This window comes from Hemiscyllium ocellatum, chromosome 28 (assembly GCF_020745735.1).
Source record: "Hemiscyllium ocellatum isolate sHemOce1 chromosome 28, sHemOce1.pat.X.cur, whole genome shotgun sequence".
Lineage (NCBI taxonomy): Eukaryota > Metazoa > Chordata > Chondrichthyes > Orectolobiformes > Hemiscylliidae > Hemiscyllium > Hemiscyllium ocellatum.
Window position 1 is genome coordinate 3,916,815 of NC_083428.1, and position 15,937 is coordinate 3,932,751.

The window sequence follows — 15,937 nt, forward strand, 5'->3', positions numbered from 1 at the left end:
TCTTAGTCTGTGACCCCAAGTTCTGGATTTCCCCAACATTGGAAACATCCTTCCTGCATCCAGCCTGTTCAGTCCCATCAGGATTTTATATGTCTCTGTGAGATCGCCCTCATTCTTCTAAATTCCAGTGAGTACAAGTCCAATTGATCCAGACTTTCCTCTTTTGTCAGTCCTGTCATCCTGGGAATCAGTCTGGTGAACCTTCGCCAGGACTCCCTCAACAACAAGAATGTCCTACCTCAGACTAGGAGTTCAAAACTGCACAATACTCAAGGTGTGGTATCACCAAGGCTCTGTATAATAGCAGCAATACATCCTTACTCCAATAAGGGCCAGCATGCCATTAGCTTTCCTCACTGCCCGCTGCGCCTGCATGCTAACCTTCAGCGACTGTTCCACCATGACAGCCAGGTCTTAATGCACCTCACACAGTGAGAGTTAGCACATGGGCCGAAGAAGCTACAAGCAAGACAAATGGTGCATTGGCGTATTTGCAAGGGGATTGGAGTACAGCCATTCAACATGGTTTGCTTCAGTGACTGGAGGCTCTATCTGGAATACTGTGCACAGTTTCAGTTTCTGTATCAAAGTAAGGAGTTGGGAGGTTCTGTTGAGGCTGTACAGGACATTGGCTCGGCTACTTTGGCATACTGTGTTTAGTCCTAGTCTCCCGGCTACAGGAAAGATATTGTGAAATTCGAAAGGGTTGAGAAAAGATTTGTAGGAATATTGCCAGGTTTGGAGGGTTGAGCTGTCGGGAGGGGCTGAATAGGCTGGGACTATTCTTCCCTGGAGCATTGGAAGCTGAGGGGTGACCTTACGGAGGCTTGTAAAATCATGAGGAGCATGGATAGGGTGAACAGCCAAGGTCTTTTCCCTGGGATGGGGGAGTCCCAAACTAGAGGGTGAGAGGGGAAAAGTTTAAAAGGGACCCGAGGGGCAACATTTTCAGGTGGAGGGTGGTGTGTGTATGGAGTGAGCTGCCAGAGGAAGTGATGGAGGCTGGTACAATTACAGCATTTAAATGGCATCTGGATGGGTATATGAATAGGAAGGGTTTGGAGGGATATGGGCCAAATGCTGGCCAATGGGACTGAATTAATTTAGGATATCTTGGTTGGCAGGGACTAAAGGGTCTGTTTCCGTGCTGTACATCTCTATGAGTCTATGAGAAAATTTGAGAGACCAGTGTACGTGACTGAAGGAATCTAGGGTTTTTGGGAATGGGTGGGAAAGAGCAATTGAAGCCCCAGACCAGCTATAATCATGTTGAATGACGGAGAAGACTTGACATGTTGTGAGGTTTGTCCTGCTCTCGTGTCTTATGTTGTTATCCCTCACCCACCCCAATAGGACAACAGCTACAATGTTGATATCTGGAATATGTTGGTTGACTTATGAGGGGAGGTTGGGGACAAACTGGGCTTAGTTCCAACTGGTTTTGAAGAGTGAGGGGTGATTAATTGAAGTGTACAAGTTCCTGAATGGTCTTGACAAGGTGGACATGGAAAGGATGTTATGGGACAATCCAGAACCAGGGGTCACCCTTTAAGGACAGAGATGGGGCGAATTGTTTTCTCTGAGGGTTGTGAGGCTTTGAAACTCTCTGCCTCAGGGTGCAGTGGAGAAGGTCAAAGAATATGATAGCTGATTGTCGGGGGGGGGGGGGGGAGAGTTGAATGTGAAATTTGAAAGACAGACAGCCTTGAGTCGCTAAAGTGTGGTGCTGGAAAAGGCACAGCAGGTCAGGCAAGTGAGTTGGCATTTCGGGCAGGACACTTCTTCAGGGGTAAGCCCGTCTCTCCTGCTCCTCAGATGCAGCCTGACCTGTGCTTTTCCAGCACCACACTTTATCGACTCTGATCTCCAGCACCTGCAGTCCTCACTACCTCCTAGACAAACAGCCATGACCTTATTGAAGGAAGGAGCAGGGCTGAATGGTCATCTTCTGCTTCCCGTTCCTTATGTTCATGTCCTTGCTTAACATCCCAGATCTTCAAGGAGAAAGTGAGGTCTGCAGATGCTGGAGATCAGAGCTGAAAAAGCACAGCAGGTCAGGCAGCATCCAAGGAACAGGAAATTTGAGGAGAAAGTGAGGTCTGCAGATGCTGGAGATGAGGAAAAAGTGAGGTCTGCTTCATTCCTGACTTCATTCGGCTTATGCCCGAAACGTCGAATCTCCTGTTCCTTGGATGCTGCCTGACCTGCTGCGCTTTTCCAGCAACACATTTTCAGCTAACATCCCAGATCTTAAAGCTTCCGAATCCAATAGTAAACCTTTCCGCCCCACCCCAGCCTTCCACACTGCATTGGCTGAGGACGTGCTGACCTTACACGGACAGTGAAGTGAATCAAGCTCCAGGCTTTCCTGGCCTGCATGACTCCTCAGTCATGATTAACACTGACCCACCCACCTTGGCCAAGGTGTTGGAATGCCTCAGTGGTTCAGTATTTCCCAAAGGCAATCCTGAATCCACCAATCCGCAGAACTCCATGTCAGATTTTCCAACAAGCTGCTCATTCACAAGGAGCCAGTCCCAGCTGCCCGGCTTTGAGAAGGGGGCAGTCGGATTTGGGGATCTCCCCTCCGCTCATGGGTATGAAATTGAGTCACTGAGCCATTCTGGAGTGCCTGTTCTCTCATTGCCCTGACGGACAGCTCTAACTTTCTACTCCTCTCAAAGCCAAACGGAAAGGAGAGCAACAGACCCGATAAGCGACTGAATGAATCAAAAAACAGAAAGGAAAATGAGGGAGCAAGGGGCGCAGGTGGTGAAATGTTTCTAAGCAGCAGTTTTTTTTAATAACGACATGCATTTCCTATGCTTTCAATGAATCTGAGATCGATGCACAGGCAGGAACTGCAGTGTGCACTTTGGGAGTTTTAGACATTGAGTAACACCTTGCATTTCAGAAATTGCAGGTGAAAAGGTCAGGAAAGGGCTTTCACCCTGACCCCCTTGGCACTGAGGAGATGTGGAGAGGTGCCCAGCCTGTGCCCTGCAGCTGAGAGATGAGGGGGCATGGTCGGGCAGGGAGCTGTCCCTGGCTTGCACCACGGGCACTGGTTCGTCAGGAGAGGGGATCTGTGGGCTACCTGAACCTCTATGTGTCTGTCTGTGTGTCCTCAGAGGAGAGCAAACTGGCCGCCGAGACCCTAGAGGAACTGGACTGGTGTTTGGATCAACTGGAGACACTGCACACCAGGCATTCTGTCAGTGAGATGGCGTCTAACAAGGTGAGCTGGGTGAGGGGGTGTGGGGTTTGGAATGTCAGGGGCACTGGGAGGCACATGCCTGGGCGATCTGTGCAGTCGCGGACAGTAATCAGCTTCGTCCCTCTGTGGGCTATCAGCAAATCACTCATTAGCCAGACCAAGCCACCCAATAGTGGAGCACCCATCGCCAGGGACCGGGAGGCAGAGGGAGCTCCTGTCGGGGAGAGTCAGACTCTCCCGGGTCAGAGGAGACTCGGGCCCAGGCAGAGAGAATAAATTCTGCTGGTGTCCAACTATCTCTTCTAACAAAGACGAGTCGCTGCTTCAGCCTCCCACACCATGTACTCAGGGAGTGCTGCACTATCAGAGAGTCAGTACTGAGGGAGTGCTGCACTGTCGGAGGGTCAGTGCTGAGGGGGTGCCGCACTGTCAGAGAGTCAATGCTGAAGGAATGCTGCACTGTCAGAGGGTCAGTGCTGAGGGAGTGCTCCACTGTCGGAGAGTCAGTACTGAGGGAGTGCTGCACTGTCGGAGGGTCAGTGCTGAGGCAGTGCTGCACTGTCGGAGAGTCAGTACTGAGGGGGTGCTGCACTGTCAGAGGGTCAGTGCTGAGGGGGTGCTGCACTGTCGGAGGGTCAGTACTGAGGGAGTGCTGCACTGTCGGAGAGTCAGTACTGAGGGGGTGCTGCACTGTCAGAGGGTCAGTGCTGAGGGGGTGCTGCACTGTCGGAGGGTCAGTACTGAGGGAGTGCTGCACTGTCGGAGAGTCAGTACTGAGGGAGTGCTGCACTGTCGGAGGGTCAGTGCTGAGGGGGTGCTGCACTGTCGGAGGGTCAGTACTGAGGGAGTGCTGCACTGTCGGAGGGTCAGTGATGAGGGAGTGCTGCACTGGCGGAGGGTCAGTGCTGAGGGGGTGCTGCACTGTCGGAGGGTCAGTACTGAGGGAGTGCTGCACTGTCGGAGGGTCAGTGATGAGGGAGTGCTGCACTGGCGGAGAGTTAGTACTGAGGCAGTGCTTTATTGTCGGAGAGTCGGTGCTGAGGGAGTGCCGCACTGTCGGAGGGTCCGTGCTGAGGGAGTGCTCCACTGTCGGAGGGTCAGTGCTGAGGGAGTGCAGCACTGTCGGAGGGTCAGTGCTGAGGGAGTGCAGCACTGTCGGAGGGTCAGTGCTGAGGGAGTGCAGCACTGTCGGAGGGTCAGTGCTGAGGGAGTGCAGCACTGTCGGAGGGTCAGTGCTGAGGGAGTGCTGCACTGTCGGAGGGTCAGTGCTGAGGGAATGCTGCACTGTCGGGGGGTTAGTACTGAGGGAGCACCACACTTTTGGAGGGTCAATACTGAGGGAGTGCTGCACTATCGGAGAGTCAGTGCTTAGAGAGTGCCACACTGTCAGAGGGTCAGTGCTGAGGGAGCACCCCACTGTTGGAGAGTCAGTGCTGAGGGAGTGCTGCACTCTCAGCAGGTCAGTGCTGAGGGAGCACTGCACTGTCGGAGGGTCAGTGCTGGGGGAGTGCCGCACTGTCAGAGGGTTAGTGCTGAGGGAGCACTGTATTTTCTGGGATGAGTCCTTGAACAGAGGATCTCTACACCCTTTGTAATGAATTTAAAACATCCCCTGGCTCTGAAAGCTGAGAAGAGCAGAGAGGCATTTCCTCAAATCCAGTATTCGTCCTTCAAACCACAGCCACATCCTAACAATGAGAAGGACTGATCAGTTTCCCTAGTGTCTCTGTGTATCAAATCCCTGGTTGCTTGTCTCCTTTCCTGGTCTATAAGATGCTTCGCGGTTTGTCACCAAGATGCAATTGGGTTAATATTCAATCAAAACTTTCTATCAATTGATGAGCAAAGGTTAGACAGGCTGGAACTCCACTCACTGGTGTTTCAAAGAATGAGAGGTGATCCCATGGAAACATGTGGGATCCTTAAGGGACTTTATAGGGTCAATGCTGAAAGGATGTTTCCCCTGATGGGAGAGTCTAGGACCAGAAGGTACAGTCTCAGAATAAAGAGGCACCAATTTCAGACTGAGATGAGGAGGAATCTCTTCTCTGAAGATTTAGAAACTGTGGAACTCCTTGCTTCAGAGAGCTGTGGGGGCAGAGTCCTTGTGGATATTGAAGGCTGAAATAGATTGATTCTTGATCATATGGGGAATCAAGGGAGTGCAGGGAAAAGGCAGGAAAGTGGACATGAGGAATGTTGGATCAGCCACAACCATACTGAATGTTGCAGCAGGCTTGAGGGGCTGAATGGCCTACTCCTGTTGCTATTTCTAATGGCCTGTTGGAGACGTAATGGTGGAACAAGTTGGGCCCCCAGTTTTCCTGAAGGTTGCTGTGAAAGCTTCGTATCCTGAACCAGTCCAGGGGAGGTACAGTGTCACACACTCCCAAGCCTCCCCCCAAATCAGGGCAACAAAACCAAACACCCCCTGCCTCCACTGTTTCCCTGTTCAGCCCACATGCTCGGAAGCACTGGGAAGCTTAAATCCCAGCAGTCAGCCTATTGACCCTCAACCTCCATGGGGGTGAGAGCCCTGGACTGGGATTGAAATCCCCCGCATCCATCCTTCCCCCTCCCCACCCCCAGCACTGCCTATGTTTCCCTGTACCCTGAACTAAGACAAGGACCAATCTCTGATGACAAGATGCAGTTAGGAGTTCCCAGTGGAAATGTCATAGGATTTCAGGGTTATTGCGGAGCAGAGGGAAGCCATTTGGCTCATCATCTCTGCACAGACTTTTTTTAAAGCTCATTCATGGGATGAGGACGTCACTCGCCATTAGGAAATGAATCAGCCATCCTCACCTGGTCTGACCTATATGTGACTCCAGATACACAGCAATGTGGTGGACTCTTAACTGCTCTCTGGGCAATTAGGGATGGACAATAAATGCAGGGCCTAGCCAGAGACACCCTTGTTCTGTGAGTGAATGTAGGAAAAAAATAAGCATCTATAGAGAGAGAAACAGACTCAACATTTCTAGCCAGTGACCCTTCTTCAGAACTGATAGCAGGTGGGAAAAGGTGATCCATATGTAGAAGGTGTGGGAAATGTGGTCTGTATGTAGCAGATGGGGGAAAGGTGGTCTATATGTATTCAGCAGGGTTTGGGGTTAAAGAATGAGCACTGTACATCTGTGGAGATGGAGCCCAGATAAAGAGACAAAAGGATGGAGGATAATGGAGGCCATGAGTGGGTGAGAATGGATTGGCTTTGCCAATATCATGACACAGCCTTGAAGTGTGGGGGTGGGTAAAGGACATAGAGGAGAGTGTTCAAATTCTAAAATCATTGTACTGTGTAATTTGCCTATCTCAAGGATGACTCATTTGTATTAGACAGTTCACATCAGGATATGTTCAATTCGAGGAATTGGATCAGAAACTGTGAGGCTGATTACTATCCACTAAAATAAGTGAAAGAGTTGGCTTAATGGTTGTCTAAATATGAAAAATAGGTATCATTTTGTGGGTTCCATACAATGGGAATGAATGGAATGGAGGTTGGATCATGGGATTTCTGTGGTGCTATGTTCATATGAATTGGTATAAATGGGTCTGAATTTGATGGGGTTTGTATTCATATTGACTCTGTGAGGTGCAGTGAAGGGGAAAGGGTTCGGATTATTGATGGGGTATTAATGTCCATGTTTTTGTCCAGTTTATGCACCACAACTATAACTATATTTCAAAGACTCCTTAGCTGTTCTGGGTGTTTTGTTTGTTGGGTTTCTTTGCAATGGCAATGAGCAAGAAGAGGTTTGATCCATTGTGACTTCATACAGCAGTTCTGGATGTGAGTTTGCTGACTGAGCTGTAAGGTTCATTTTCAGACGTTTTGTCACCATACTGGGGAAAATCATCAATGAGCCTCTGGTGAAGCACTGGTATTATGATAAGCTTTCTATTTGTGTGTTTAGGTTTCCTCAGGTTGGTGATGTCATTCCCCGTGGTGATGCCATTTCCAGTTCTTCTTCTCAGAGGGTGGTAAATGGGGTCCAACTTGATGTGTTTGTTGATAGAGTTCCAGTTGGAATGCCATGCTTCTAGGAATTCACTGAGGAACCTGAGGAAACCTAAACACATAAATAGAAAGTGGTTCATACCACCATTGCTCCAACAGAGGCTCACTGATGATATTACCCAGTATGTTGACGAAACATCTGAAAATGAACCTTCCAGCTCAGCGAGCAAACTTACATCCAAAACCTCAACCTGAGCTACAAAGTTTCTCAAAGCTCATTTACATGACAGCATTAATAGAATGTGGTGGATGCTGCATACAGTGGGAATGATTGGGGGCTTGTATAGAATGGAAGTGATTAGGAATGGATCCATCGTGTTTCAGTGGAATGAGAAGATATTTGATTCACTGATATTGGATTTGATTGGGGCAACTGTGAAGTATTCCTGAAGAAGGGCTTATGCCCGAAATGTCGAATCTCCTGTTCCTTGGATGCTGCCTGACCTGCTGTGCTTTTCCAACAACACATTTTCAGCTGTGAAGTAGTTTGATCTATTAGGATTGAGGTATATGTGTGCGGCTAATATGTTTGTTGAGGAGATACAGAAATTTGCTTGAATAAATTGACTGAACTGCATCTGCTTTGTCAGTAACAGTGTCCCAAGTGTGGGAGCTGTCAAAAAATGTCTTTAACAAGCAACTCCACTTCTCTCAACAGTTTAAGAGGATGCTGAACCGAGAGTTAACCCAGTTATCCGAAATGAGCCGTTCAGGAAACCAGGTCTCAGAGTTCATATCCACAATGTTTTTAGGTGAGTATGTATAGTGCTCGGAATCTGCTTGTACATGGGTGGCTCACTGTTTAACGTTTCCTCACCTCTCAGCTCGTGAGTTCAAGTCCCCCACACTAACCCCCTGTACTCCAGATGGACACTCGGAGTGCAGTACCAAGAGAGTGCTGCTCTGTTTAAGGATCCAGTTTCTAAATGACAAACGGAGGCCTCATCTGCTCCTTAAGTGGATGTAAAGTATCCGATGGCCACTATCTAAAGAAATCCAAGTTCTCCATGGTGCCCTGACCACGTTGTTTGTGAACGAACAGACTATCTCAGCTCATCTACTGCTGAAACTATCATCCCCGCCATTCTTACCTCTGGACTCAATCATTTCAAAGCACTCCTGGCTGACATCTCACCATCCACCCTCTTCAAACATAAGGTCATCTCAAAGCTTTGTGACCTGTGTCCTAACTCACATCAAGTCCCATTCACCGAGCTCCTACATTGGCTGCTGTTCAAGCAGCACCTCCATTTTAAAGTTTTCATCTCTGCTCTCCATCACTTTCCTGTCTCTCTAATATCCTCCAGCATCACGTGTCTCCACAATCTCTGTATCCCTCTCAGACTGGCCGACTGGGCTTCCTTGATTGTATTGTTCCACCTGCTGGGCCTTTGGGTGCCTAGGCCCTAAAATTCCCCTGCAAGCGACCGTCTCTTCCTCCTTTATTCACTCATAGGGACATAGGCATTGCTGGTTGAACCAACATTCTATTATCTGTCCCTAATTGCCTTTGAGAAAGTGGAAATGAGCTGCTGCAGTCTACGTGCTGTAGGAAAACCCACAATGTCCTTGGGGAGGGAATTCCAGGATTTTGAGCCAGTGATAGCGATATATTTCCAAGTCAGGATGGGGAGTGACTTGGAGGGGAGCTTGCAGGTGGTGGTGTTCCCATGTCACATATGCCCTTCTAGATGATAGAGTCCATGGGTTTGGAAGATGATGTCTAAGGAGCCTTTGTGAATTTCTGCATCATAAACTAAGAAAGGGAACTTTTCCATGTTTAACAGAGTCATACGGAAATAGACCCTTCAGTCCAACTCGTCCATACCAACCAGACATCCCGATCTGACCTTATTCCATTTGCCAGTATTTAGCCCTTATCCCTCCAAACCCTTCCGACTCATATACCCATCCAGATGTCTTTTAAATGCTGTAATTATAGCAGTCTCCTCCATTTCCTCTGGCAGCTCATTCCATACACGCACCACCCTCCGCCTGAAAAGATTCCCCCTTAGGTCCCTTTTAAACTTTTCCCTCTCACCGTAAACCTATGCCGTCTAGTTTTGGACTCCCCTACCCTGAGAAAAAGACCTTGTCTATTTACCCTATCCACGCCCCTCTATAAGATCAGCCCTCAGCCTTCGATGCTCCAGGGAAAACAGCCCCAGCCTGTTCAGCCTGTCCCTATAGCTCAAACCCTCCAACTCCGGCAACATCCTTGTATATCTTTTCAGAACCCTTTCAAGTTTAACATTGTCCTTCCCAAGTATTCTAAAATGAGCCTAACCAGCATCCTGTACATCCACAAAATGTCCTCCCAACTCCTATACTCAACGCACTGACCAATGAAGGCAAGCATGCCAAACTCCTCCTTCACCACCCTGTCTAACTGTGACTCCATTTCCAAGGAACTATGCACCTTCATCCATGGGCCTCTGTGTTCCGCCACTCTCCCCAGGGCCTTAAGTGTATAAATTCTGTCCTGGTATGCCATACCAAAGTGCAATACTTCACATTTATCTAAATTAAACTTCATCTGCCACTCCTTGGCCCATAGCTGATTTGACCAAGGTCCTGCTGTATTCTGAGATAATCTTCACTGTCCACTACGCCACCTATTCTGCTGTCATCTGCAAACTTACTAACTGTACCTCCTAAATTCACATCCTAAATCATTTGTATAAATGAAGAAAAGCAGTGGAGCCAGCACCAATCCTTACATCATGCCCACTGGTCACAGGCCTCCAGTCTGAAAAGCAGCCCTCTACCACCACCCTCAGTCTCCTACCTTCAAGCCAATTTTGTATCCAATTGGCTAGTTCCAACCTATGAGAAAGTGTAACGCAGGTACATAAAGCTTACATTTCAATCAGTCCTTTCTAACACTCTGTTTTATCAGTACCACAGTAATTATTCCTCAACTCCACTTTCAATTCTATTCAACTTCAATTATTTTGTGCCACACAATCTTGCTACTCACACCTGTGTTCACACCCTGTTGAAACTCTTTGCCCCCCTCTTCTGTTCAGTCTGTGTCATGATTGTAAAAGTAAAACTCCTTTTCCTTCCTCTCTATAATCAGCAGGTTTATAAAAAGAGGATAGTGGTGGAATACAGGAACATAAAACTCGTGATGCAATTTAATCAGGTCGTTAATAATGGCAGAGCTGGCAATGGGTTCATTTCTGCAGGGATAGTATTGAAAACCAGAATGGTTTAATCAATGGAGTCTTGCTTACACTGTACGTGGAGTCATTGTGAACTGTTCTGATCCATGTATTTTGAAAAGGAAGATGCAAAAAAACTGCAAAAGGAACTGAGAAATTATAGCTATCATGAAAGATTGATCAGGATTGGATTCATTTCTTGAGATACACTAAGGAGTGATCAAACAAAGATCTTTAAAGTGACGAAGGGATTTGGCAGATAGGATGTACTGTCCCTTTGAGACGGGTTAGTTGCGGGTGGGGATGTTTGATCAGGTGGGAGGATGTGGGACAGGTACGCACTGTCTCACTGTCTCCACCCAATTAAGTTTGGGGCGCAAGAGTTTGTCAACAGCCTTCCTGGTGCGAGGTGAGGCCCTTAAGTGGATCATTAATGCCTTTTCCTGTCCCTGCAGATTGAGTCAGCAATGAGGTCAGGTCTCACCAAGAGCAGTGAATGATGAGTGAGCCGTCAAAGATTTGCCTGGGGCCTTCTGGGAGTTTGAGGGACCTGACCCTGGGAAATGGGCCCCTTTTGAAGCCCCTAATCCCCACCACAAACCCCACCTCCAACTCGTATCCCACGCTCCTTACCTTTGACCTCAGCAATGCTAGACATTAGTCTGTGTGCTATCCTGCCAGTACTCACTACTTGGAATGGCCAGGAGTTCTCATCGCATTGGATTTCCACCCTCAGAACTCCAAATCCCAGGAATGGCTCAACCCTGGCTTTGAACTTGGAATCTCAAAGTTCCTAGTGAATATTCCATTGGAAAATTCCACCCCCCCCCCTCCCAGTTCCATAGGCTTGTATGATTGTAATTGAACCTGACCTGAATGGCAGGCAGCATGATCCACAATGATTTGTCTCTGGTCATTTTGTATTTAATTGTTGAATCTCTTTTTCCTGCTGTCTCTAGACAAACAGCATGATTTGGATATATCACAGTCAAGTACAAGAGACAAGTTGGAGCCCACGAAACACATCAGTGCTCTGAAGTACAGTACAAGTGTCATCTCCGTGGATGTTCCTCGCTTTGGGGTCAGTTCGAACCAGGAATCTGAGCTAGAGCAGGTAACAAAGCAAACAGAAGTTTAATTTTAATAGTTCATCTCAATTAGAGAATTATAAATGGGATAAGTCGGGGTCAGAGATATTTCAGCTCAGAATAAAGCTCCCTCACACTGTCCCCCATCAAACACTCACAGGACAAAGGCAGCACAGGGTTAGCTACAGAGTAAAGCACTAACTATACTGTCTTGTCAACATCACAATCTTTGTAGAATATTTGTTTCTTGCAGAAATGTCTATTTCAGTCTTTACTCCAAACTCAATGCCTGACACCAATATATCCTTCTCGTTACAATTATATGAGATTTGAACCAGGTGGCTCACAACTTTGTGCCATATTTGGTCTGAGGTGAGATATTGAACCATCACTAAGACTGCCCCCTTCTACTTCCAGATTATCCCCGACTACATCTCTGCCTCAGCTCATACGCTGCCGTATCCTCAATGATGTCTGTCTTCTCTCTAAACTCCATTGTTCCATTTCACATCTAGCTAACTTTCCAAGTTCTCTTTCAAACTGAGGGTATCCAGAATTCTCCAGGAGTGTTCACTCACACCAAGTCCCACCCACCCACCGCCCTCAGCTGACCGATCCTCACTGGCTCCTGGTGAAACATCACCGCAATTTAAAAAATGTTCACCATTGCTTTCAAACTCCTCCATGCTCTCAGACCTGTCTAGCTGTAATCTCCTCTGGACACAACCTTCTGAGATTTCCATGCTGCTTTATTTCAGGTCTATTGAACATCTCCAATGTCTGTCACTCCACCATTGATGGCTATTTGCTCAACTCTAAACCTGGAACTAACCTTGTTGATCTTCTTCACATCTGTGTGTCTCTGTCTGTCTCTCTGTCTGTCTGTCTGTCTCTCTCTCTGTCTCTCTCTCTGTCTGTCTCTCTCTTTCTGTCTCTCTCTTTCTGTCTCTCTCTCTCTCTCTATCTCTGTCTCTCTGTCTGTCTCTCTCTCTCTCTCTCTCTGTCTCTCTCTCTCTCCCTCTCTCTGTCACTCTGTCTCCATGTCTCTCTCTCTCTCCCTCTCTCTGTCACTCTGTCTCCATGTCTCTCTCTCTCTCCCTCTCTCCGTCACTCTGTCTCCATCTCTCTCTCTCTCTCTCTCTCTTTCTCTCTCGCGATGTCTCTCTCTCTCTCTTGCTATGTTTGTCTCTCTCTCTCTCTCTCTCTCTCTGTCTCTCTCTGTCTCTCGCTTTAACTGTCTTTGACTGAGTTTTGAGTCACCTGTCCTTCTATTCCTTTCTCCAGTTTGCGAAACCACCTGTTAAAGTGTGAATACAAGTTATTGAAATTGCTACTAAAGTTTAATTAGTCAGTGGGCTTGGTGGATTGAGAAACAAAAGTCACTTTCACTCCGTAAAACAGAACCACCCAACATCAACTGGGTTTGTTTTGTCACAAACATTCTTGCTTCTGTAATAAAATGCAGGCACCTGCATGTCCTAATGTGCCTCTTCAATGTGTTATGGAGTCATGAGATCATACAGCACGGAAACAGAGCCTATGGTCTAACCAATCCATGCCAAACCTAATCCCAAACTAAACTAGTCCCACCTGCCTGCTCCTGGCCCATATCCCTCCAAACATTCCTTATTCACGTACTTACCTAAGTGTTTTTTAAACATTGTAATTGTGCCCACAACCACCACTTCCTCAGGAAGTTCATTCCACACGCAAACCCTCTGTGTAAAATATTTACCCCCCCATGTCTTTCTAAAATCTCTCTCCTTAAAAATGTGGCCCCTTCATACTAAATCTCTGAATGTGCAGTTCTCTTAGATTCAGAAGGATTTTGGTGTGTTCACTGTCTGTCTGTAATCCTTTAAGAGCTGCATGTCAAACAGCTCTGAGTAAACTCTGACCTGTGTGAGTCCACACATTAGAGATTGTGGCTGTGGTCACTCATGATGCAGCATCTTCCCTGCTTTGTCCATAGCTGTTTCTGAAAATCACATCGGGGTTGAACTTGACATTTGAAGTGTGACAGCAAGGCAAGACAGGTAAAAGAAACTGTGACAAATTCTATAATGTATATATTCAGATGTGTATAATATGTATAATCTAGAGAGTTGTGATTCCGTGTCCTCACAGTGATTACTAACCAACTCTGATTTATCCACTTCTAGGAATTGTCAAATATCAACAGCTGGGGTTTGGACATCTTCAAGGTGGGAGAATATTCCAACCACCGACCACTAACTGTTGCTATGTACGCCATCTTTAAGGTAAAAGGAAATCTCCTTGAAAATGTTTTTTGATTAAGTATTTTGGAGCCCACTTGGTTGTAAAGTCCCATTAGATAATAGTTAATTTAAATCAGGAGATGAGAGTAGAACATAGAACATTACAGCGCAGTACAGGCCCTTCAGCCCTCAATGTTGCGTTGCCCTGTGGAACCAATCTGAAGCCAATCTATCCTGCACTATTCCATTCTCGTCCGTATGTTTATCCAATGACCATTTAAATGTCCTTAAAGTTGATGAATCTATTACTGTTGCAGGCAGTACATTCCATGCCCCTACTACTCTGAGTAAAGAAACTACCTCCAACATCTGTCCTCTGTCTATCACCCCTAAATTTAAAGGTATGTCCCCTCGTGCTCATCCTCACCATCCAAGGAAAAAGGCTCACTGTCCACCCTATCTAACCCTCTGATTATCTTGTATGTCTCTATTAAGTCACCTCTCAACCTTCTTCTCTCATATGAAAACAGCCTCAGTTCCCTCAGCCTTTCCTCATAAGACCTTCCCTCCATACCAGGTAACATCCTAGTAAATCTCCTCTGAACCCTTTCCAAAGCTTCCACATCCTTCCTATAATGCAGTGACCAGAACTGTACACAATACTCCAAGTGCGGCCACACCAGAGTTTTGTACAGCTGCAGCATGACCTCATGGCTTCGAAACTCAATCCCTCTACCAACAAAAGCTAACACACCGTATGCCTTCTTAACAACCTTATCAATCTGGGTGGCAATTTTCAGGGATCTATGTACATGAACACCGAGCTCTCTGCTCATCTACACTACCAAGAATCTTACCATGAGCCCAGTAACTCTGTATTCCCGTTACTCTTTCCAAAGTGAATCATGTCACAGTTTTCAACATTAAACTCCATTTGCCATCTCTCAGCCCGCTCTGCAGCATATCTATGTCCCTTTGTAACCTCAACATCCTTTCACACTGTCCACAACTCCACTGACCTTAGTGTCATTCGCAAATTTACTAACCCATTCTTCAACGCCCTCATCCAGGTCATTTTAAAAAATGACAAACAACAGTGGTCTCCAAAAAGATCCTTGTGGAACTCCACTAGTAACTAAACTCCAGCATGAATAATTCCTGTCAACCACCACTTTTGGTTAGCCAATTTCTGATCCAAACTGCTAAATCACCCTCAATCCCATTCCTCCATATTTTGTGCAATAGCCTACCACAGGGAATCTTCTCAAACACCTTACTGAAATCCATATACACCACATCAACTGCTTTACCCTCATCCACCTGCTTCTCAAAGAACTCAATAAAATTGTGAGGCATGACTTACCCTTCAAAAAGCCATGTTGACTATCCCTAATCAACTCACTCCTTTCTAGATGATTATAAATCCTACCTATTATAATCCTTTCCAACACTTTACCCACAATCGAAGTAAGGCTCACTGGTCTGTAACTGCCAGGGTTGTCTCTACTTCCCTTCTTGAACAAGGGAACAACATTTGCTATCCTCCAGTCTACTGGCACTATTCCTATAAACAATGATGACATAAAGGTCCAAGCCACAGTCTCACCAATCTCCTCCCTGGCTTCCCAGAGAATCCTAGGATAAATTCTATCCAGTCCAGGGAGCTTGTCTATTTTCACACTTTTCATAATTGCTAATACCTCCATCTTGTGAATCAATCCTGTCTAATCTAGTAGCCTGTATATCAGTATTCTCTTTGACAATATTATCTTTTTCTAGTGTGAATACTGATTAAAAAGTATTCATTTAGCACTTCCCCTATCTCCTCTGACTCCAATCACAACTTCCCACTACTATCCTTGATTGGCCCTAATCTTTCTCTAGTCATTCTTTTATTCCTTGTAGAAAGCTTAGGGTTTTCCTTGATCCTATCTGCCAACGACTTTTCATGTCTCCTCCTGGCTCTTCTTAGCTCTCTCTTTAGGTCTTTCCTGTCTAACTTGTAACTCTCAAGTGCCCTAACTGAACCTTCACGTCTCATCCTAACATAAGCCGCCTTCTTCCTCATGACAAGAGATTCAACTTCTTTAGTAAACCATGGCTCCTGCACTCAACCACTTCCTCCCAGCCTGGCAGGTACATACTTATCAAGGATACACAGCAGCTGGTCTTTGAATAAGCTCCACATTTCAACTGTGCCCATCCCCTGCAGTTTCCTT

General features: G+C 46.6%; 1 protein-coding gene across 8 annotated transcripts in view; it reads left to right on the top strand.

Annotated features, from left to right (window-relative positions):
* Window positions 1–15,937, top strand: part of LOC132828788 (cAMP-specific 3',5'-cyclic phosphodiesterase 4C-like) — a 331,268-nt gene that overhangs the window by 289,666 nt on the left and 25,665 nt on the right. For all 8 annotated transcript variants that reach the window (XM_060845876.1, XM_060845880.1, XM_060845879.1 and 5 more), the window contains 4 exons: window positions 3,132–3,238; window positions 7,903–7,996; window positions 11,371–11,525; window positions 13,662–13,760. In XM_060845876.1, coding sequence (XP_060701859.1) covers window positions 3,132–3,238; window positions 7,903–7,996; window positions 11,371–11,525; window positions 13,662–13,760 — 455 coding nt within the window. The remainder of the gene's footprint in view (window positions 1–3,131; window positions 3,239–7,902; window positions 7,997–11,370; window positions 11,526–13,661; window positions 13,761–15,937) is intronic.